The 22,500-nt window shown below is 45.9% G+C and overlaps 3 protein-coding genes across 5 annotated transcripts in view; 1 reads left to right on the plus strand and 2 right to left on the minus strand.

The window, feature by feature from the left end:
• The window catches only part of LOC126574478 (PTB domain-containing adapter protein ced-6), a 23,826-nt gene extending 21,519 nt beyond the window's left edge, over positions 1-2,307 (plus strand). For 2 of the 3 annotated variants that reach the window (XM_050234703.1, XM_050234704.1), the window contains one exon: positions 626-2,307. In XM_050234703.1, coding sequence (XP_050090660.1) covers positions 626-648 — 23 coding nt within the window. In that variant the 3' untranslated portion in view covers positions 649-2,307. Of the gene's footprint in view, positions 331-625 lie in introns of all 3 variants that reach the window. The other variant, XM_050234702.1, reaches the window with a different exon arrangement.
• A 9,182-nt stretch (positions 2,308-11,489) lies between these two features.
• Positions 11,490-16,413, minus strand: LOC126576836 (homeobox protein unplugged). Its single transcript, XM_050238137.1, has 4 exons — positions 15,686-16,413; positions 15,438-15,637; positions 12,145-12,371; positions 11,490-12,039 (listed from the first exon to the last, which is right to left on the minus strand). Exons 1-4 carry the CDS (start codon positions 16,411-16,413, stop codon positions 11,533-11,535), a joined length of 1,662 nt encoding a protein of 553 aa, XP_050094094.1. The 3' UTR covers positions 11,490-11,532.
• A 5,115-nt stretch (positions 16,414-21,528) lies between these two features.
• The window catches only part of LOC126575323 (dynactin subunit 6), a 1,004-nt gene continuing 32 nt past the window's right edge, over positions 21,529-22,500 (minus strand). Inside the window, exons 1-2 of the mRNA XM_050235956.1 lie at positions 22,463-22,500; positions 21,529-22,393 (exon numbers count right to left, since the gene is read on the minus strand). The exon at positions 22,463-22,500 is cut by the window's right edge and continues 32 nt beyond it. Coding sequence (XP_050091913.1) covers positions 21,838-22,393; positions 22,463-22,482 — 576 coding nt within the window. The 5' untranslated portion in view covers positions 22,483-22,500 and the 3' untranslated portion in view covers positions 21,529-21,837. The remainder of the gene's footprint in view (positions 22,394-22,462) is intronic.

Here is a 22,500-nt window from a genome sequence, read left to right on the forward strand (position 1 = left end):
ATTAACAACACATCCATCACATCGGGTTCCGCATCTCATGAGCAGCCGGCATCTGAGGCAATGTTTGAGGACTTTGCCATTTCGGCGTTTAATGAATTTAAGAAAAGTTCGACGGCCAACACGCGCCCCATACCATGCGTACGGCAATCGATCGCTAAGCCGCCCATCATCAAACCATCTTCCCCATTATCATCTTCGTCATTCATCACTAACAACGCCGGTGCTGGCATGGTACACGCCATGGGGGCTACCGGGGGGGAGGGTACGGCCGCCACTGTGGGTGCTTATCGCTGCTTCGGGGCTACGGTGTTGCTGCAACCGGAGATGAAGGTAAACGACTAGGTGTTGATCGCTAGTCCTGTCCGTCCGGTATACAGTTGACGTCCAGTCGTATGATCGTTGCTTGTTGTCTCTGCTAATCCGTTTCTTTTATCCGTTCGTGCTAACTCACTGTGAATTGTGTCTAGAACAGGATTCCTCTCGATCCGATTCTTCGGTTCCGTGTCGTATTGTGTTGTTGAACTCTCTGTTGTTTTTTAAATGTTGTTATCTGTCGCTCCATAAAGTTATTTGTTCGGAGTTGTTATCTAATCTGTTTTTTCATTCTTTTTCTTCCTCTCACTAGACGAGCAAGAACGGTTTCTTTAGCTCCGACGATGTGCTCGATACGTTCGATCCGCTGAAGAAGTGAGTTCGTTAATGGGCCCACTGATGGCCCACCTCGCCAGCGGCATCACTTGCTGCGCAGTCTCGCGTGCGGTTTCCCACCCTGCTCGATGGCGCCAATGGCTCAGCAATCGAATACCGGTGCCAACCGGGCACCTGTGCGTCAGCAGCAACAGCAGCGAGTAGTAGATGAACGACGTGCATGATCGTACGCAGGATGGTGGTTTAGGATAAATGTGTTTAAATATTATTTTTTTGTTTTGTTTGGGAAAAGTATGAACGAGAGGATGTAAGGAGGAGGAGGATGGCGAGAGGGGAACACATTGTTGCGACTCTTTACTAAGGGCTTGTAGATGCGTGTCTGGAAGAAGCGATACTTGAGAGAGGATGATTGAAAGAGAAAAAGAGGTACATGCAGAGAGAGATAGAAGGAGGAATGTAATTTGTTAATGTAATTGTACGTCACCTTTAGTTAGTGTAGGTCAAACCGAGAAAGGTCCTTACTATGTGGCCAAATAATCTTCCATCCATTTCCCTTTTTTCCGTCTAGCTGGCCAATAATTTGTTAAACGGGACACTATCCTCTGTAGTACGGCATCGAAATGATGAATCTCGCCTCCTCTCCTTTGCCTACCAACGGTGCTAACGAACTGTGGCTCTGAAGATCTGAAACAACTCCTTTCCTTCTCCGTACTAGCTCTATATGAAAGAGATACAGTTGGATGTGTTGCTAGTGGAAGCACCAACATAAAACTATTGTATGAAAGCTATTGTAAGGTTTATATCTTAGGTCCAGAGACTGGTCAAGATCGGCATGGAAAGGTGAGAAGGACAAAAAGTATTACCAATTGATTGATGCAAAACCGTGACCGCGAACCAGATTCTCGTGCACAGCTCATGAATCACCTGTAACTTCAATTGGCAGCCTAGCCTAGGAGCTCTATCTCTTCGTACTGCGAACACTGAACGGTGTGCATCAAACTATCTACTCACACATTCCACCTGCAACTGTAACATTCCATTTCCTCTAGTTGCCTTAAACCCGAGATCGCAAACGTAACCATTTGATATTTTCTTTTTTGTTTCCCCCCTCCCTAACAAACGCCAACGGTGACCAGCATCCATGCATAATGGGACTTTACTTTCTTTAATGAGTTTTATTGAAACTGATGAAGAAACAAATGTGAATTGGATTTTCGCTGTCGGTAACTAGGGCGCTCCAGCGCGTAGCCCACAATTAGGATTGGCCACTACTCTGGTTACACTTTGATTTAGTTCGCGGTAGGGAATGTGTAATACAACACCGCGAAAACAGCGACTATTGTTGCTAGTTTTGTTGGTAGTAAAGTGGCATTGGAATGGAATGTACTGTCCTTGCACAACAATGAAGTAATATGGATTAGCAATAGGAAAGAAGGCACACACGTGTGTGCTAGCGCTTTCCCCCCATTTTCCTGCTCTTTTGTCGACCATCTATCGGTCACATTTTGGAATGTACGAGAAGGCAAATCAGCACACTCAGCAGAAGGTTGGAGCTGGAAAACAATCTGTAGGGCCATTGTTATCGCATATGAGTAAACATATCAACTAAATATATAAAATTATGCCAATAGAAAATGTAATAAAATACACAAAACCTTATCGAACTGTTTGATTTGTCCATAGCTTGAAGCCGATTTCACCGAAAATTCCGTTTACCCCAAGATACTGAACCTGCACTGCAATGTAAAATAGGATTTTATTTTATTCCCACAGGCTATCAGGCTTCCCTCAATTCCCCAAAGCTTTAGATGGCCACGAGCACAATCCAGCGCGCCCGCGCGCGCGCCGTAGTAAACCTCGCGGCCATGACACTTTTCTTCAATCTAGCCGTCACTCAATTATTCATAAACTTGTGAGGGCCGAAAAAAGGAAAACAAATAGAACCGCTACTGACACGGGCCCCCCGAAAACAGCCAGATTGTTACTGCAAAAGATGCTGCGAGACGTTCCATGATTCGACGGAGCATAATCGTCCGGAACTCTATGTACAAACACAGCGTGGACCTAAATGCTTTTGCCATCTTTCATACCACATCGCTTAGGTGTGGATGTTTTCCACAAATCTCCCCTGGGACGGCTCTATGCCATGATGTTGATGATGATGATGATGATGATGAACGTGGTTGACGTGCAATAATTATGCAAAATTTGTCGTTTTTACGAGCCACTGCACAGTCTGGCAACATCTAAACGATTCCAAACACAGTTTATCATTCCTTGGTTACTGATGGGGCACGCAGTCGAGGTCGCGGATGGCTAGCGGTGGTGAAGATGACAAGGACAAGCGTTATGAATTCCTCCCGGGCAGAGAAGAGCGTACTCAGTGCTCCCTCTATTTGTCGGTAAAATGATTTGTGGCTTCGGAAACGAACCGAATCACATTACGAACTGGAGGCGAGTGGCATCAGCAGCACTATTTTGGTTCAGATGGAAGGCTATATGATGTTCCGTGTTAGTTGGTTCATCCTTCTCTGGACAGAGATTTAAACGGTGCTAAACATTCAGAGAATCTCTGTTTAAAATTCACTTAAAATAATTCAACTTACCAGTTTGTGTAACCCATCGACCCTAATTGAATCGATAGTTTAGCTTCTGATTTTCAAATTAACGCTTCTCGCTTTCACATCGTTGCGCCGCGTGGCACCAATGGAAAAGGACTCCCTGTTTGCCTCTCCCGTTAAACCCCGGCATTAACGGTATCACTCCACGGTTTTGGTTCCGCCTCTCAAAAATTATGACACGATAAATGAATTAGGAGCGCACCGCGTATGGCGGTCTCACTTCCGACGCCGCGATTATGATGACGATGATGATTATTATGCATCCGATCCGGCCCCCTCCAGATTCAGCCGCCGCGTCCGTTCGTTCACTGCATTGCTGCTATGAGTTATGCTAAAAGGGAGAAGCGTATATGATGATTGAATACCGTGTACGATTCCCGTTTGCCTTTGGTTAACTGCGCCAGACGGCATGCGGAACCGAAGCTAACAAATGACATCGGGTCGGTAAGAACGTCATTTTTGTCCTTGAGGGTTCCACTGTAGCAGAAGGTCATTTTGAGCGGAAGGAGTATTCCACAATTTGCTACCAGTTTCCTTCTTGCTACAGAATGTGATTGAACTGATTCGTTCAAAAATCTTCGGCACACATTAACGCTTGTCACCAAACAATGATGGTAGTGAGTGCTTTATTTGCTGCTCAGCTACAACGTGGTAGGGGAAACGGATCGATCGTTTCACTAGTTCGTGTCAGTCAAATGTCGCATCTTTCGGATGATGAGTTCATTTGGCAATCCCCGTGTGCCAGCTGGCCTCGCGAGGATTAGCTCTGGAGTGCGAAGATAATCTGTTTCGGATCGTTCCGATGCGGGAATACAGTTAGGCAGAATGGATTCGTTGCGGTATTCTGCGATTACGAGATGGCCTCGCAAGGATTTTTCGTTCTAAAAGATCAGAATGAATTGAGACAAGTCAATCACAATCTAATTGGCTAGACTATCGCGAGTTGGCAGTTACATACCATGCTCCAGTGGTAATCTAGTTTAGCGATTCGGAGGGAGCAAAATTATATGTAGCTTAACTTTAACGTTAAATGTTGATTGCGGAGGTCTAAGTTTTAGCAAATGTAATAACAAACGAGTTCTGTTAAAAAGAGAAATTTATTTCTGGTTAAAAAGATAGAGTTTGGGAAACTGAATCGTAGATCAAACTGCTGTACTATTCAGACTTTACCAATCGGTTCAGTATTCGTATTTTCACTACCATATGCCCTCCTTCCATCGCCACTAGAAAGTGATCACATTCTGTTTGCGTCGACAGAACTGTATGTTTTATATTTACAGCATTCAACAATTGCGCTCACCCATTACCGTACGTACGAGCTCCGTCCATCGTACCGAACGTTTCCCTTGCTTCGGAATGTTGTTGTCCTGGCCATATGTTGTCACTTTGCGCTGCTTTAGTGCTACTAGAGCTGGGCCATGTGTGCGCCCTGCTTCTTTTTACTGCAACCGAAGGACCAACCCACAAAAACCACCACCACTTTTACTATCTTTTCACCAACCAACGTTTCATGGAGTGGTTTTTTTTTATTTATATTTCCACCCCACAATCCCGACAGAGAGTGCTCGTACAATTCGCATACAGCGCGTAATGCTTGAGTGTGGATTGTTTGGTTTTTTTTTTGTTGGTGGTCTGCTTCATTTTGTTCGGTTACTCCCCACATTGAGCGGGTGAAATGTGACCGAAAGGTAACGCCTTGGCCTCGGTCCATTTGGGCACCACACAAACCCGGAGGCGGTCAGTGCTGAAAGTAACTACTCGGGAGCGCTTGCTTCGAAAACGCATGTCTCAGCGTAAACTGTAGTGAAACGGAAATTGGAATGGCGCCGAGATCGATCGTAAAGCTGCTGGTTGAAGGAGTAAACCCGGACTTCTTGTGTTACTGTGTACAGCAGATGCTGCCAGTCTTCGGAAAGGTTTTTTTAGAAAATTTCCTTTTTGTAACGTTTTTAGAACAGAACATGATGGAATAGCACAACAGTGGAGGTAGTCGAAGCCCGTCGAAGGGTTTCGCAAATGCCATTACCCCACTCTTCGATCATTAATTTCCTTCTCAGCTCACGCAGCAACGCCACCGTAATCATGCCGACAAATCTACGCCGTCATTATTGTCTAAATTACAACGAAAAATGTCTGGTCAAGATTAGAAACACCTTCTCCCCTTGAATGCAACGAATAGCACGATGCGTTCGAATGAGATTTGCATTGGATTCGCGCTCTACCTTTCACGATCCGCCGGACACCGGACCACAATCCGCTAGACAGCCAGACGCTACGGCGGGGGAGCCACACAACATTCCTTCTTTCCCTTCTGCCCAGTGCGCCAAAAGGTCCCCAAAAACGCTTCATTCACCGATCATTCACGGTGGCTTCTGCTACTTGAGATTCCGGTTGTGTTGTGCGGTTTAAAGGAAATTATCGCCGACAATCGGCAATGTTTAAGCATGGAAAAAAAAGAGAAGAAAAGCGTGAGACGAGGAAGCCACAACCGCGACGAGCTTCGGTTGGCGAAAAATGTTTCAAACGTTCTAAAGCGACTCCAATTGACCGCCCCATCACGGGTTGAGCTTCAGCTCATTGATATTCTCCGATCGTCAGCGGAATGAATTGTTTAATTACTACGAATGGATTGAGATTTGTTGCGTGCTACCGGCCGCCATAGGACATCGATTTTTTTATGCTCGTTTTATTTCGGTTTTGTGCATTTTCGAAGGTTTATCATAATCGTGGCCTATGGCACCTTAACTGAGCTGCTTCTTTGTCGGCATTTGGTTAAAGCTACGGACGGAGGAGGAACGAACGAACGGGTTACTTCGTGGTTTGCGCATAACTCGTCGTTTATTGTGTTCCGGGATATTATGTTCGTTCATTTTGTTGGTGCGCAATGTTGATAACTGATTGAGATGAGCACACAGTCGTCGTGCATTAATTTATCACAACGTTTTAATGGCCGAGCTATCATTTTTTTTAATAATTTTTTAAATGACTCTTAAGTAGAAGTATTCGTAGAAGAATCCAAAGAATTGTTTTGCATAAGAAACGTTTAGTATGGTCGTTGTCTTGATTTGATCTTTGCAAAAAATGAAACGCTTATTAAAGCTAATTCCTAATCGGTTTCAAATGCAACCAACAACAGACCTTAATCTACGTGAAACAGAGTGGAATAAATGTAACATTTTACCAATCGCTTACTGGCACAAATCCATTGCACAAAAGAACAAACAAAACGACGACAACCCAACACTATCGACAGCGGTGGTGATGGTGATTTATGGATTTATAATTTTGGCACCAATTTTGCAGATTCTTTCCGCCCCAAAAACCTCAAATCAACGCAGCGAAAGGCAACTCCCAGCCCATCGGTAGCGATCCGATAAGTTGCTGCCCTTCATTTCGACTTGCGCAGCCCAAAAACATGGTGAACCTGCTCTGTTGGTGTGCTGGGTGAAATATTGTTAAAATTTAATTTCCACTTTTCTATCGCGTGAAACAGAACATTCAACGAAATGTAGGTGAGCTGCAGGGTATGGCAAAAATCAAATGACGCACCCGATACCCAACGAACGGCCAGTTTATGGCGAACCAACCACAACAATGTCCGTATCCTACCAGTTCACTTACAAACGAGGACATTTCCTCGTCCTGAAGGACACCAGAAGGAGAAAAGTAAAACGACCGAGAGCGAGCGAGCTGGCGAATGGAAGCATTAGTGTCCATTCTGCCAACCGCACCGGGAAAAAGAGGAAGCAATCGGCCGCTCGTAACTCCGAGGGGTGTGCCCGAAGTCATTAGTTTGTATGATGACAAAGAGAAATTTTATTGCATGTCCTTTTTTTGCCTTTTTTACTGGTGGCCGTCCCGGGGACCCGAAGACGATTGGTTTGGTGTCCCTCCGGCCGTTCCCAGCAACTGATGTATCCGGTATGTGCATCATCAGCGACCAACCACCACCGACCGACCGCATCGATTACTTGCGGCTTCCGGTACGTCCGGAGAACGTTTTTAGCGGCTCGTTGGAACTGGAGGCTGGTAGGGTCGCTCACGGTTGCGCTTTGGCAAATGCAATTCGGTGTCACGTTAATGCTCTGCGCTGTAGCGGCTCAGCGGGACATCGATCCTAATAGCGACGGTTTCGGAGAGCGAGATGGACTTTGGGAGTGTTGGGTGATTCCAGTTGTGCCATTTTTTCCAATTAACCAAAGCGAATCGAGATCCCATCGAGACAGTAAGGGTAGTATGAGAAAAATATTTTTTTTTATAAAAAAAAGACTTCAACGATGGCAACACAGCGTTCTCTCAACTCATTTAAGTCTTCTCATCAAACAGCGAACCACCGCAGAATCGTGCATGTGGACGGCCCATCCAAAGAGCACGGCATTAATTTGCAGACGTGCCTTGCTCGCCCTCGCCCTCGCTACCGTGGCATGTGCTAAGGGGGTTTGGTGCTTGCTTAAATTTTCAATTCATCCCACCGCACCCAATTCCAATGTCCTAAAATCCACCACCAACGGCATGCTCTCACGAATGGCCCCATCCACCCCGTCGCAGCGGTACGTCACGGTCACGATTTATGCGATAGGTTTATTGATTGATTTTTAACGATATGTCACCCGATATATCAACCCAGCTGAAAGGTGCAGTGGCTGTTCCCGCCGTAGCTCTCCCGCTGTAGTGGCACAGTGGTGCTGCTTCACATTCTGGTCACAGAGACCATATTTTGTGTATTTCTGATTTTTTGTTTCCCCCTCGATGCACAGACGATTGGGAGCCGATTTTGCATATTTCGATTCTCAGCGATTGGAGCAAGAATGCAATCAAGCTGGGGACCCCACCGGAGCGGGGAGCGATCAGCTAACGGCGATAGGAACCAGTGCGATAAAGAAAATAAAAAGGGTTTAGTTTGCCTCCTTGAACATTAGAGACTCTCCCGAATGATTAGAAAATTAGAAGCCCTCCTAATGAGACCTTCTGGCGTGCGGCAACAGTCAAAGAACCGCAGGCAAGGCTTAAACGGTTCCGCAAACGTCGGGAGGAATGTGTGAAAAATTTAAATTAAGCGTGACGGACCCCTTCTTTTGGTGACGGCCGGCGCGTTATCACTTAATGTGCCGCCGAACCATTGGCCGCACTTTGAGGACATCATTCTGCGGTTCTGCACTTTGAGGACATCATTCTGCATCTTTTGTCATACCGACACCCAAATGAGGCACATCTGCAATACATCTGTTGCGCGATCAAACGGTCACCGAAAATGTAGACAAAAAAAACCCTTTCGATAATGCGATCCCCAGAAGATCAGCATCCGAAAGAGCACACAGAGCATCGGATACATGAAAGGGAGTCCCCGTTACTTAATTAGTCATATAAAGTCCATGGTGGTGGTCCAAGGATGATGTCCGATGGCTAGCAGGCGAATGTATTTTCAATTTCTCTGCCCCTTTTTTGCGCCAACATCCGGCCACCAGAATCGTGGAATGGTCCAACGGTTTTGACAACTCGTTTCGTTTCGTACCGTTAAACTTGACGCAGTTTGATCTCGCTTTCGACGGCACAAAGCGCCGCAAAAATCAAAGAAGGACGAGCGGTTAAGTGTCCTTTGAGGCGTGATTGAGGCCGACTTTATGATTTATCGACCAGCAAAAACGCTTGAAGTGATGGACTCACCACGTGGTTTCGATAAAACTTATATTGTTGCCCTAGAGAAAAGAGATAAAGACAAACTGATTATTAGGTTGGATAAAGATAATGAGACAGAAAAAAGCAATTTTCATTCTAAACATAAGTAATCTTTCTATTCGAATATGTTCCACATTAGTTAAAAAATGTACAAACAGTTGATAAAAAGGGTTGAACAGTAATGAAGAAAAGTATTAAATATCGAGCAATTTTCATTAGATAAAACTTGAATGAATAGATGAAATCAATTGAAAATATCGCACTTTTATAGCTAAACTTTACAGCGTTATAGTCTACATTATCTTAATTAAACCATTCTCACCCTTATGCCATTCTTTTACTTTTAAATCGATACAGATTTCAGTTTATTTGATCGATTGCCCATTATCGCGATCCATCAACTCCCAGTTGACTCTCTTTATCTGTTCTATCCACCATCTAATCCTGATATCCCAGCTTAAAGCTGGATCAATATTTTTAGCCAAAAAATGTCTAAATTATTGATCACCTCGCCCGATCCCAATCGATCAGCACCTCTAATGCAACCAATAAAGGATAATCCCCATAACATTTGAAGTTGCTGCTGATGATGACGAAAACAAAACAGACACAAATGGTTTCCGTTCGCAAACCCTTTTGTTTCCTCTCCTAGGTCGTCCACCACGTTGCAATGCACGTTGCATTATTGATCGATCGTCGGGCGGGATGGAAAAGTCCGGCCGCGTTTCACACGCGACGTCAACCAGGGCCAGCGCCAAGTGTCACTCATCGGTGCGCCTCGCCTCCTGGTACACGGTGATCCTCATCGGCAACAATGGACCCTCTACGCCTCGTGAACGTGAACGATGACAAATTATCGTTTTCAGCATCCTCGGTCGTCGCGCATGTGAAGTCAGCAATATTGGCTTAATTCCTTGACTGTGAAAGCCGCCAAACGGTGAAAGAGAAAAGAGTGAAAGGCCCCTGTGGGTTAGCGGAAAGAACCAATCCCGCAGAATCCCTCTTAATCGGTGTCTCCTGAGGTAGGGGCACGTACCCGGGGTGCCACATCAAACGCGTTTTCGGCACCTTTGACACTCCGATCGGAGGCGTGCACAACATGCCATTTGCTGCCAATGCTCCTATCCCCTATATTCTCCTGTGGCAAGGGTCTTAGTAGTCCCTGGACTCGTTACCACCAAATGCTCAGGAAACAGGAAAAAGGCGTGAGACACCTGGATGAATGGGATGAATGGTCCGGGCTACCGGGGACTTCTGTGGCAACGAACAACGAATGGAGGGTACGAGAGAGAGAGAGCCAAACGAGAAAAAGGACAAAGATCGGAACGAGAAATACACATAACATTAACAACAATTTGGTGCGTGAAATTGGCCCACTTCGTCACGCCACTAGAATCTGTTGACTTTCGCCTCGCGTTAATCGATTGTGCCTCTTCGACGCGTCGATCGGAAGGGAAAATTATCGTCCTTCGTTCTTCGTCGTCCTGCCAGCTCAGCATTCTGGTGCTAGCTCGAGAACAGGGTTCACACTGGACGCAGGAGCTGTAAAAAGGCCCAACAATTAATGGTAATCACTCGGTGCAGCAGCACACGGGGGATAGTTGGAATTGACGAAAGAGAAATCACAGTTGGTTCACGCCCCGAATTGCCTTCCCGAACGCAATTCCCTGGCCCTCGTTGGCCGGAACCAACCCATCCTAATGCCAGCTGCGTTCTCGTCCCCCGGTCGATCTGGGGCGACACAAAAAGGCAGAGCGAATGCTGTCATGGTGAGGTGTGGCATAGACGATCTACGACGGTTAATGCTATGCACGGCAGGCTCGCCATGTCGCGTGACCAGATGGGTTCGAGATGATCTACGCCTGTTTACATTAATGGCGTCGTTAGGAATTGTTTCCGAAGCGTGGATTTGTCACCAAGCGGATGTGGAAGGATAACTAGAAGATACGTCGATTCTCACAGGGATTTCTTCTTGCATACAATGCACACCAAACAATGGAGAAACTAGACACCAAAAAAACGTTTAGAATTATCAAGGTTTTTATTATCATTTGCTTATGAAGTTAAATCATCTCTCGTTACATTACTCGATTCTCGCCTATCAACGCACCGTCGGCACTGCTTCATTAACCGCGCACTCAACCATGGCCATCATTATGCCGTTTTTTACAGATTTAATTAAGTAGATTTGAAGTACTTGTTCGGCATGAAGCCACCTCAATTGCTTTAGATTTCAATGCCCAGTGTCGTGATCAATTTTACCTCAAACGACGATCGCTAAGTGAAGTACAGCAACATTGATGTACCGCTGGCAACGAGCACTGTTAACGGAACACTCACAATTTTCACAATTAACTATATTACAACTCATTGCAGGACCGATCGGTGCATCCGCTTCACTTAATCTGCTGGTTCTGCACCCGGAACCAGCATCCGAATGGCACATTTCCTATTCCCCATGGCACTGTACACTCTCTTGATCTCTTCTAATTGAGCTGATTCCAATTAAACAAATCACTCCATAGACGAAACATAAGTCCGGAAATTCGCTTTTGAAGAGGAATCACGACACTCACTCACGGGCGGTTTAAAATGTTTTTGGAGTCGAAACCACCGGCAGGGAGGCAGGTAACGAGGCACTGTGAGGTTGCGCACCAATCGAGCACGGTGGACCGACTACCGGCCTCGGCCCAACACCGAAGAATCCACCCGCGATCCCCGCAGCCTCCGGCCCGGAAATGGCTGCTGATGGCGCTATCGGTGGATGCTTGGAAGCCAGCACCCGGTTGGCACTGTTGAACCGCTCGAAACCGCCGGTTTCAATCCCGAGATCAGTTTTCCGCAGTTCCGCCTTCGGTCCGATGAGATTCGTCTTCTCCATCTGTTGATGCTGCGATCGGATCGCAAATCGGTTCACGTGCACCGGAATCGGTACGACGATCTTGGTACCGGACTGACCACCACCAGCCCCTCCACCGGCTCCACCGCCCGATCCACCGCCACCTCCCGCACCACGACCACCGAGACCGTGCGAGTTCAGTCCCGCCTTCACCCGTTTCCACTTGGCTCGCCGATTCTGGAACCAGATCTTCACCTTTGGAAGGAGAAAAAACAACGTGCAGCCGTTTGTTGATTATTTGTTGCTTGACCGTCGGTTAAATTAAGGATCATTGGGGTTTTAGGTGGCCGGGGGACGTACCTGCACTTCGCTGAGCTTCAAACTCGTCGCTATTTGGCTGCGCTCCGTAAGGCTGAGATACTTTTTGGCGTGAAATTCGCGCTCCAGCTCGAGCAACTGCTCCGAGGTGAAGGCTGTCCGGCGGCGGCGTGATTTGGAGGACTCGTTGCCCGAGCCGATCCGTTTCGATCCGGTTTCCCCTGTGCCATCGTCGTCGGAGCATCCTTCTGAATCTGAATCGCCGAGATCTGCGAAGGTGAAACAAAGATAAAACATGAGAATCAGTAGCTTGTTCATTGGAGCAAAATTGATCATTTATTTATTTTGAAAATATTCATTTAGAACCAATTAATTATATCACTTTGCTGAAATTAAAGCTGTGTGAAATTAAACAAATTTTAAACATCTTGTGATCATAAACACCTTCAGCATCGCGTCTAAGCATAAGATCCGCAACAGATTAAATTTCTTTAATTTGTATAGACCGCAACTGAGACAGATCAGTAATCACGCATCATTTACGCAATTTAAATGGATCGGAATGATCTTCGAAATATTCTTCACAAATTTCCTAAATCAAACATAGAAGCCGAATGATAACCTGTCTTATTTTCGACCAAAGCTAAAAGTTAAGGTTTAAAACAAATGCTCAAAATAGCATCTAAATTAAATCATTGTGTTCTCTGGTAGCCATTGAACAGATTCTAGACGTAGAGTTTAGAGGGACTAGGGCATTCCATTAAATCCATTTAATCCATTGCCATTTGATTGTTAAGCAAGTAATGTCATGAGTTAAGCTAAGTAGTACATTCGCAGTAGATCCCTAAAGCAACCCTCAAACAATCAACCCACATGCAGATCCTGTAATACCAGCGAAATCACTGTCAAACCACTCTCCTTAACGCCTCTGCTGTAACGAACAGATCGAAATCTAAAACACAAATCAAAGATTGAAACAAATGATCCGACACGCACGTTTTGAAACACTTTACAATACCCCGATAGGGTGTACAGAAGTGTCTCACTCGCCACAGCATCTCAACCATTAATCTTCATTCAAACGACGACGGTGTGATCCACCACAAATCAACTCACGCGCTCCAGCACCGGTAAGCCGGAGCCCGAAACGCTGTCCAGCAACTTGCCCATTTAATTCGATAACCCTCGCGGCACTCGACAAACAGTGATCCCACCAATTTGTAGCTCATCTTAGGCCCAACAGTAACCCTCCAAACACGTGACTTAAGCTTCCCCCTTTTTTTTGGTGAAGATGCGAAACGTGATGGTGGTCGGAATTGGTGCAAAATCTCATCACCCTCACAACAAGCAAAGAAACAACCCCCGCTGGGCAGTGGAAAAACTTCGTTCGAGGGTGAAAAGTGTGCCCGTTTCCATTACCACCTACAATGGAAGTCAATTTGGCGGTGGTTTTTTGGGAAAAGAAGGTGGTGGGCCAGTCCAAACGGCCACATAATCAAATCATAACGTCGTTGTCGCCAGCGTGTGTGTCAACGGCGTCATCCGGGAGCGATTCCGAAGTCACGTGACGGCGGCTGGCAAACCGTCCCGGACGGCACTGCGTTCCGTTTCGGTAAATTATTCATAATCCGTTTAAGTGAATATTAACACACTCCTTCCGGTGGTGAAGGGAGTTCGAGGTAGGGGACCCAATTGCCCTCCCTCCGATGCTGGGGGATGCTGAGAATATGCTCTCCCTTCGTCGTCGTCGTCCCGTGTGAATTGGAAAGCATCTCAGTCCAGGGCTCATGCCGTTCTGATTAGATCATGATGGCGTTGTATCGTGCTAAAACATAACAAATCGTTTTGTGGTGGAGGAGAAGGGATAGGATCCCGGTTAAAGGGTCTTCCGTTTGATGCGAACTAAATAGATTGCTCATTTGCATTGTCACAAGTCGCATTTGAAGAAGTGGCGGTGGGGGAAGATTCGATAACGTCCACTTTGAAGGCGGATTGTAAATGTTGTTTCATTCTACCACCAAGTAGTAGTCGTTGGTTGTCATTAGAGGGCTTACGGTTTAAAATTAATTAAGTGATTTATTTAATCGTTTTTCCGTGCGGGATTTTACTGCTTTTCAACGTGCTATTCAAGATTGTAACGTAAAAATGCTTGATCGAATCGGAGCATATATTGCAATAAAAAAGCGCACAAAATATAGGTAAAGCACGTGTTCCAAAACTAACGTTTTCAAAGCCAGTGACCGTCAAAACGTATCTAAGCTCAATTTACCACCCAATGACCAAAAACTGAGCTGATGCAGCGAGCAACAATCGGTAACGCATTACACATATTTTTACAGCCTCGGATTCGATTGCTTGATTGAATTGTTATTATATTGAGATCTACTTTATCTACTACTGAATTAATGTTGAAGTATAATATTTCATTCCCGTCTGATCATAAAATATTGAGCGTTTTTGGCTGTAATTAGCATTAATTTCCCTGAATCAACGCGATCGTTATTCCCGTATGTCCCTTTCCAAACTCTGCAACAACGTTCTCTACCGATTATAAGTAAGCAAAGAAGAATAGAATTAATATTTGGAATAACTTAGATGAATCATCAATTAATCAGTTCGTACAAAATTATCTTTCGTCTTCGTAACCAAATGATTAAAATCAACGTTCAAAAAAGACATTGGTTCAAGTTACTTGGCTCATTAGTTTTTGCGTCCATTTGAGTGTTTAAGGAGAGTTTGAGGATATATGTTGTGAGTTCTTACCGCATTAAAATAAGGAAAAATGGGAAAACTGTTTTTTGTTCTTCGATACTAATCAATTCAAAGGAAAAGATCGAATTCAACACATCAACTAACTCATCTTATACTCAACCATTCACCGGTTTATATTAATCAAAGAACAAATTACGCAAAAAACACTGGTTTAGAAGAGGTACGAAAATCAAACAAAGACTCAATCAAAAGAATGGAATGATCAACGTTTCTCAAATAATCCAAAGAGATCCTATTAAGGTCTGAACAATACCCAAAACTGTAGTTAAACCTTCCAACTAACGTCTCCTGAAAGGGTTCGCCTGTTCCCCGATGGGACAATTGGAAAAGAGTTAGCGGACTTCATTCAAACGCCACGCCGTTACAACCAAACCGGCTGCACCATGTCCAATTGAATCGTGACGAATCGTTTCTCGATTGATCAAATCGAAACCGCCGTCGTCGTCGAGTACCACCTCCAAGCCCGTAGTACTTGGACCGTTTTCCGATGACTCACGAGGGCGTCATTAATCGCGGCCCTGCGTCGACAACCAAGGATGGGTTGTTGCGGGAAAGGAACTTACCGGGATTTTTGCCACCACAACCGGACGGTGAAAGTGAGAGGCTGATGTCGTCACTGTACGCCGATCCGTCCGCACTGTCCGCCCCATCAGCACACGGCGCACCGGAATCGTCCTCCATCGCCATCAACCGATCCTCTCGCGGTGTATCCGTATCGGTAAGTGGCACCGCAGGAGTCAACCGTGGGTGCGGTGAATCCGTCCTACTGTTGTTGCCATTGTTGCTGTTGTTGGTGATGAATGGGGGTTGCTGTTGCTGCGTGGAGCGAGGTTCTATTTGGCCGGGATTCGATCGTAAATAATCTGCAGCACTATCGGCAGCCACTCCGGTCAGTGGATGGTGCGGTTCCGGAGGGCCAACGTACCCGTACGGACCGTAACCGGCCCCGGTGTACACCTTCGCCAGTAGCTCATCGGTGGTGGGAAATTTATCGCCACTTCTGGTCACGGATCGACTCCCACCGGTCACTCCGGCTGTGGCCGGTTGTCGAGGGTGACCATCGGCACTTGGTGTGGACGATTTATCGACCGCAACCGCGGCCGTGCTGTGCTGGTGGAAGAGGAGCGACAGCTTCTCGTTGGCCGCCTGCGACAGATAGCCAGCGACCGGAAGTCCCACCGTCCAGGGGTGATAGAGTGGAGGAAAGGTGCCGCTAAAGGACAGCATGGCCGCACTATAACCGGCGGCGGCAGCAGCGGCCGCCGCCGCTAGATACTGTTGTTGCTGTTGCTGGTTTTGCTGATGATGCTGAGAGGACACTTCCGGTTCAGGCGATACCGATCGCCGTTCGTCATCCTCCACCGGATCGATCACTGGCGACGCGGATTCGGTTCGATCTTCCGCACTTTCCACCCGACGCGACCGTTTCACCGCGATAAGATTCTCGATCGAAAACGAGGAACTGGGAGGGGGTCGCGTGTACTTCACTTCCGGGTGGTTGCGAGCACCAGCTCCCGGTGCAATCGACAGTTTATCCATCACCGGTTTACACTGCGGGAGGACTACGCATCTAAAGTGTTCCGGGGAATCACGCACGACACCGAAGACCGATCTCGAACCGCCAACGGACGAAACGAAAATGTCACCCTCGTCGCCTTCTCGGAGAGAACGATGTCTCTCGCTGATGTCTCTCGGTGATGTCTCTCGCTGCTGATTCGCCGCCATCGCGGTTTTTTAGGCCACTCCCACTTTTATTTAAACGTTACTAACTTAGTTAGTAGTTAGTTAGTAGTTAGTTAGTAAATTTAATGGGGGCTTCGGTAATTTCTTACCAAAACAAGGATCATTTTTGACGATTTTTTGTGACGTAACCATTCAACTTTATTTTTTCAAGTAAATGGCATATTAAACTGCAACTTTTGAAGAATATTTAGCTCAATTTTGGGGAAGATTGATTAAAAACTTCATCCATGGCATCACATTTAGTCGGTCGTGTCTTCGAAAAGATACTTTTTACGGTGCCCATCGTAGCTGCGTGATGGGTCATCAAAAAAATACAAATGGGTACTCGTTTGAAAGATTATTAGTTTATCCAGGTGGCCCCGGAGTTTTTGTTAATATTTCAATTTTTCGATTTTTGCCAGATTTTTGAAGTTGGAAAAGTTATCACAATGATCAAACCGGGTTCGTCGCTTAAGTCTTAAGGGTCAAGTCTTTTGATTCGCACTAAAAACAGTGTCCATCGTAGCATCGTGATGGGTCATCAGAAAAATACAAATCGATACTCGTTTGAAAGATTATAAATTTATCTAGGTAGCCCCGTTGAGTTTTTCGTATTTTTCGATTTTTGGTCGATTTTTGAAGTTGAAAAAGTGATGCGTTTTGTCATTTTGCCTAAAAACACGACCTAAAAAGATTGTTTTAAAAAAAAAGTATCAACAATTGTCATGAAATCTCGACGGCGCTACCTGGCAAAAGTGTACAGATTATGTGTTAAAAATTTCGAATCAATCGGTCCAATAGTTTTTACGGTACGATGGGCACCGACTTTAAAACGTTGGTTTTGGGAAACGCTCTTCAAAGTAGCGTGCTGCATAGAGCCTTGTATTAAGCGCGGATTTAAAAAAATCTGTAAATTGGTCAGTTCGATTGATCCAAAAAATGTACACAATGTTCTTGGGAGGATCAGACTTCAGGGAAAAACGTTAAAAATATGGGTCACAAAACAAAAACGCCAAATAGAAAGTACTTGCAAAACAATTTTCTATGCCATTTTTTGTGGCCAGTTTGAGCTTCCTATCTGCTTATTTACCATTTCAAACCGTCTTTAAATTAAATTGGCATAGATTTTTTTCACAAAAGAAAAGAAAGAGGTGAAAACGTTCTCTGTTTTGTATCTAATTGATCAAATTATAAACTCGTAGTTCGCCTAGAACAACACGGAACAATGGGTCGGTGTCGTTTTACGGCACTTGCCAACTCTCCAAGCATAATGCATTCTTGTTCCATCTCCCTGGTTAGTTCTGCTCTGGTTAATGCTGTTTACGATTGGGTTTTGTGCCTGCAAGGACATTGATGCGCCTGCGCCGTTGCTGCTGCTGCTTGTCTGGAAAACCCACACCAGATCCGATTGCCCCTTTCTCCATCAAGAACGTTCCGATGGTGGCCCCATTATCATGTGCTCTTCATTCTCGCGAACTAATGAGCTGTCAGCAGCGACCATGGTGGAACGATAGCTTATCTTCTGCTTTAATTAGTCGACCAGAGTGTCAGTGATAATTGAAGATTTAAAAAGACGCGACGGAAGTAGATGCTAGATCATCGCCTGACGAAAAATGACTAACGATGCGATGATGCAGGTTCTCACAACCGAGAGAGTGACACAAACTTACACTTTTACCTTACCAATGGAAACATGTAATTTACAAACACATGTCACATCGCATTAATGATATCCTTCGTCAACCTGGTCTTGGGTACGCATGACCACGCCAGTGAAGGGTTCAAAACGAAGTTTATGTCCTTTTAATTGATTAACTACACATGGAGCTACACTCCCACCCCGCAGAAATGTCTATTTGGGGAAAACAAACAGTGGGAAGTGAACAACATGGCACAGAAAACCACAACACGAACCACACATTCGTTGATTACATGGTGCGTCCAGAACAAAAAAAAAGGGAAAGACTTTGCAGTCGAGTGTCCTCGAACACTCGCTAACTCTAATTGCTAGCCAGTGGCAGAAACAAACCGTTACATCCTGAGGGGCCCAGAGAGGTGAACGGTTGTCCACCGTGCACAAAACGACAACGTGTTCAATTACTGAAGTATTGTTAAAAATTAAGCACCACGCAGCGACCTTGGAGCAGATAGATAAAGGGGAAAGTAGTGGCTGTTTGTGTTGTATGTTGATGTCAATTTAAACGATGTTGTTACCGTGTCATTAACATCCTGTACACCACGAAAAGGCATCGAATTCTCAATTGTAACCCAGTCCACCACGACCGCGAATAGGTCATGTTCAATTTGGTGTTCCTTTTACTTTCAAAGTCAAATTATTTTCTCTTGAATTCCAAAAAAGGGACCTTACCTTTCGCTGCAGTGCCTTCTGAGAAAGGAAATAGCAAGGATGCACACATATGATTACTTTGTTTTACGCTTTTCTAGCTCGATCGATCGCCAGACTGGCCTCAAACATGTGGCGTGGCGAGCACATGCCACACCGTGACTCACGGTAAGTTGGCGTGAAATTAAAGCAACACTCCGGGCCCATGTGTGGTTTTGAGTGCTTGGTGTCGACACACCGAAATGCATTCCTTGGCCAGTGCAAGGCCGAGGACAAGCTGGATGCATAATTTATCCCAGCCAGCCAGCATCATCGGTCCGCGATCACCACGCAGGACAGTCCCGACATCCGATCGTTCGCTAGCAGGATTCCATCGCTACTGGTGCCCTCGGTGGTGGTGTGAAGATTAAAATTAAATTTTCCTCTCATTAATTATCGCCAACGAGCTGTGTCGTCGCTGCTGGGCGAGAAAATGCTCGTAACGCATCACCGCCCGCCAGAACACACGGTTCCAGCAAAACTCGAGGAGCGCCTCATTAACTAGGACGTTTGGTGTTTGGTAGTTTGCAGCATCAGCACCAGTAGCAGCATCGCTTGTTAACCTTGTGAATGAATTGCTGGCTCTTGTGCCAAGTTTTAACGCGTTCGTAAGGTCTTCTTTTCCGCGGGAGAATGTTAATTACATTTCTCAACAACACAAAACGACAGCGTCGCTCTAGCTATTTGTTGGTTTTTACGACTCAATTATCCGCTCGGTGCGTTTCATCAATAATTTCGAATCAGGATTTGCTTATAAAACCACCATATGACCACCAACCGGTTACCGTTTGATGTGGTGCCGCGCAATCGGCGCGTTTGCAAGGCGGAAGTGAGTCGTTAAAGGCGAAGGAAACACGTCATAAATCTGGTAACGATCCCGGCGCAGCTCAACGCTAATAACTCACCATCTTGCCGTCGCATTCGCGACTTACCGTGGCCACCGGTTGCGGTTGTCATAATTACATTACATTCCTGTGCTTTTCTTATGTAAATTAATATTCTCAATCCAATGTCCCGGGTCCGAATGGTGGCCACTGGATCGCATGCTTGCTTGGATGGGCTGCACGGCTGGATGCCATCTGCGCATATTAATTACCGGGCTGGCGCGGTAGGAATGCGACGCACCGTCTGCTGGGACCGCGATGAGCCGCCGAGCAGGAGTTGGACACTCCTCTGTCGGTAGCCAAAGCGGCGTCTGGGGATGGCGTCGGGCGCATTCGTTTGATGCATCCACTTCACACCGGCTCGCTCCGAGTTCTTGGGAATCTGGTGAATTTGACTTGGCAATTTTTCCCGATTCCGATCGTATCTCGTATCGACTGGATCAGAAGACTTGACCGATGACACTAAATTCTAGCGCATCTAGCGGAGTACATAAGACAAATGGCTAGTTGTCTGCATTCGCTTGGGCGAGGTCTTGGGTGTTAATAGCTTTCGGATATTCAATGCAGGTGGTGCAACTTGGATTGTCATTCTTTATACGTGCTGGATGAGTAGGATTTTAGCAATGCAGGGAGCTCTAACATACTCGGAATGCTCCGGATGTTGGCCTTTGTAAGGGATCTTGTCAATTAAGACTCTTGTTAGTTGTGGGAAATAGTCAGTGAAACACAAAAAAAGTACACTTTGGTTTTTGAAATGCTTATAAATGTTATAGGATCATCATAATCGTCATGATAAATAGCCATAATCAACCGTGGAAGGGGTTGAATGAGAACATGTATTGCTAGAGTTAACCGGCGGAGGGCACTTCGGTTTGTCATATTGCGGTGGAGGGCAATCGACATCCTTGAAGCAGAGCACAGTGTATTCTGTAACGCGGTTCGTCTTGCCTGCGTATGGAATGTGAGCGTACGATTGATGATGGCGCGTCTCAAGTAGTAGGGCGCTCCTTCAGGACCATTCCCACATACGACCGCGTTCGGTGGCAAGTGACCATCGGTTGTGAAAACCCATTCATAGTTCCCCTTTTTCAGAAGCTGCCCGGTCGTTATTTGGAATTCCTTCTCACCGTAGCAGATAAATGCGGACTCCCGAGCCTTCCCAGGCCGTATACCACCGGCGTACTGCGTTCGGAAGGCGTAAATATGATGGCCATCCCATCCAACAACTTCGCACTCTGGACGGCTAAACACTCCCGGTCGGAAGTCGACCCATTCTGCCTCTAAAATGTTTCAAAAATAAAAAAAAAAACGTTAGCAATGAGCTTGAAGTCATCAGGGCGGCATCTGCTGGGTAGTACTTACCACGGACCATTGTTGAAGTTGTTTTAAGATGATTTGTTCAAGACTTGCTAGCAACTGCACAGAGACTCCACTTAAGCTAAGTGTTGCAGTGATCAGTTACCTCGAAGCAGCAGCTATTTATACCGAAAACGCCCCGGTCTTGACCTTCTTCACAATCTGCTCTGTTCTAACCACGGTCGTTTGGTTGTGGTTAGCAAATATTGTGTTTTAACCAAACGGCGGTCGGTGGTGCAATGGCCCTTTTCTTGTGGATTGACTCAAAAAATCCAGCACAAGGCTATCGCAGGGAATGGCGTGGTAAAATCCATTGTACACATTTATTACAGTTCTGTTAGCATTAGTTTATTGGAAAGCTTCATTCAGTACGCCACTTTCCCCTTAAATATTAGCCTATTATTTAATTGTAAGATGTGCGATTACAAGCAAAGAACGAATGATTATTTAAGAACAGAACAATCTTGGGATTGATACGCATTAATGCAATAAACTTCATCCTATCCGCACCAAGTGTTGATGTGCCATCGGGATCAATGATAGACTGAACTGAGAGTGGTGCTGATGAATAACGAAAAACTTAAATAACCAAATGGTATGCTGCTAAGCGGCTTATGCTCAAACTTCAGCCCGCTCCTTCTTCGGATCGTAATTCACCTTCCGTAGGTGATGATAGTTTGGCAGAATCTTCCTCAGGTAGTCGAGCTGTATCATCTGGGACTTGTGCTTATCCAGTGTTTCCCGCTGCAAGCAGGAACGGCCGTACACGACGATTTTATCATCCAGCGACTGTTTGCCAACCAGGCGGCAACCGGCACCGATCACACATCCATTGCCCACGGTAACGTCGGCTGACACGTAGCTCTTGCTCTCGAATACGTTCCGCTCTCCGATCGAAAGCGCCTCCACTGTGCAGCCTACTTCGAAAACGTTTTCCGGCCCGATGATGAGCGGCTTTGCCGGTTTTCCACCGCCCTCCAGCAAGGGATGGCCATCCGGTATGCGATACCGTAGCGTGGCGTACTCTTCCAGAATGCAGTTCTCACCGATGACGATCGGACCCGATTCCGCGATGATGGTTGCTGACGGATGAATCACACAGCCGCTGGAGATGGTGATGTCTCCCTGTAAGTTGCTGTCTTCGCACACCATCGAGCGGGCCATGATTTTAAAGCTAGTCCAAGGACGAAAGAAAAACGGAGGTTTCTACGACGATCAGGTATCGAATTTCCTCGTTACTTACTCATTTTTATCAGCGCTCATCGTTCGGCCGTATCCCGT

The sequence above is a fragment of the Anopheles aquasalis genome, chromosome 3, assembly GCF_943734665.1.
Source record: "Anopheles aquasalis chromosome 3, idAnoAquaMG_Q_19, whole genome shotgun sequence".
NCBI lineage: Eukaryota > Metazoa > Arthropoda > Insecta > Diptera > Culicidae > Anopheles > Anopheles aquasalis.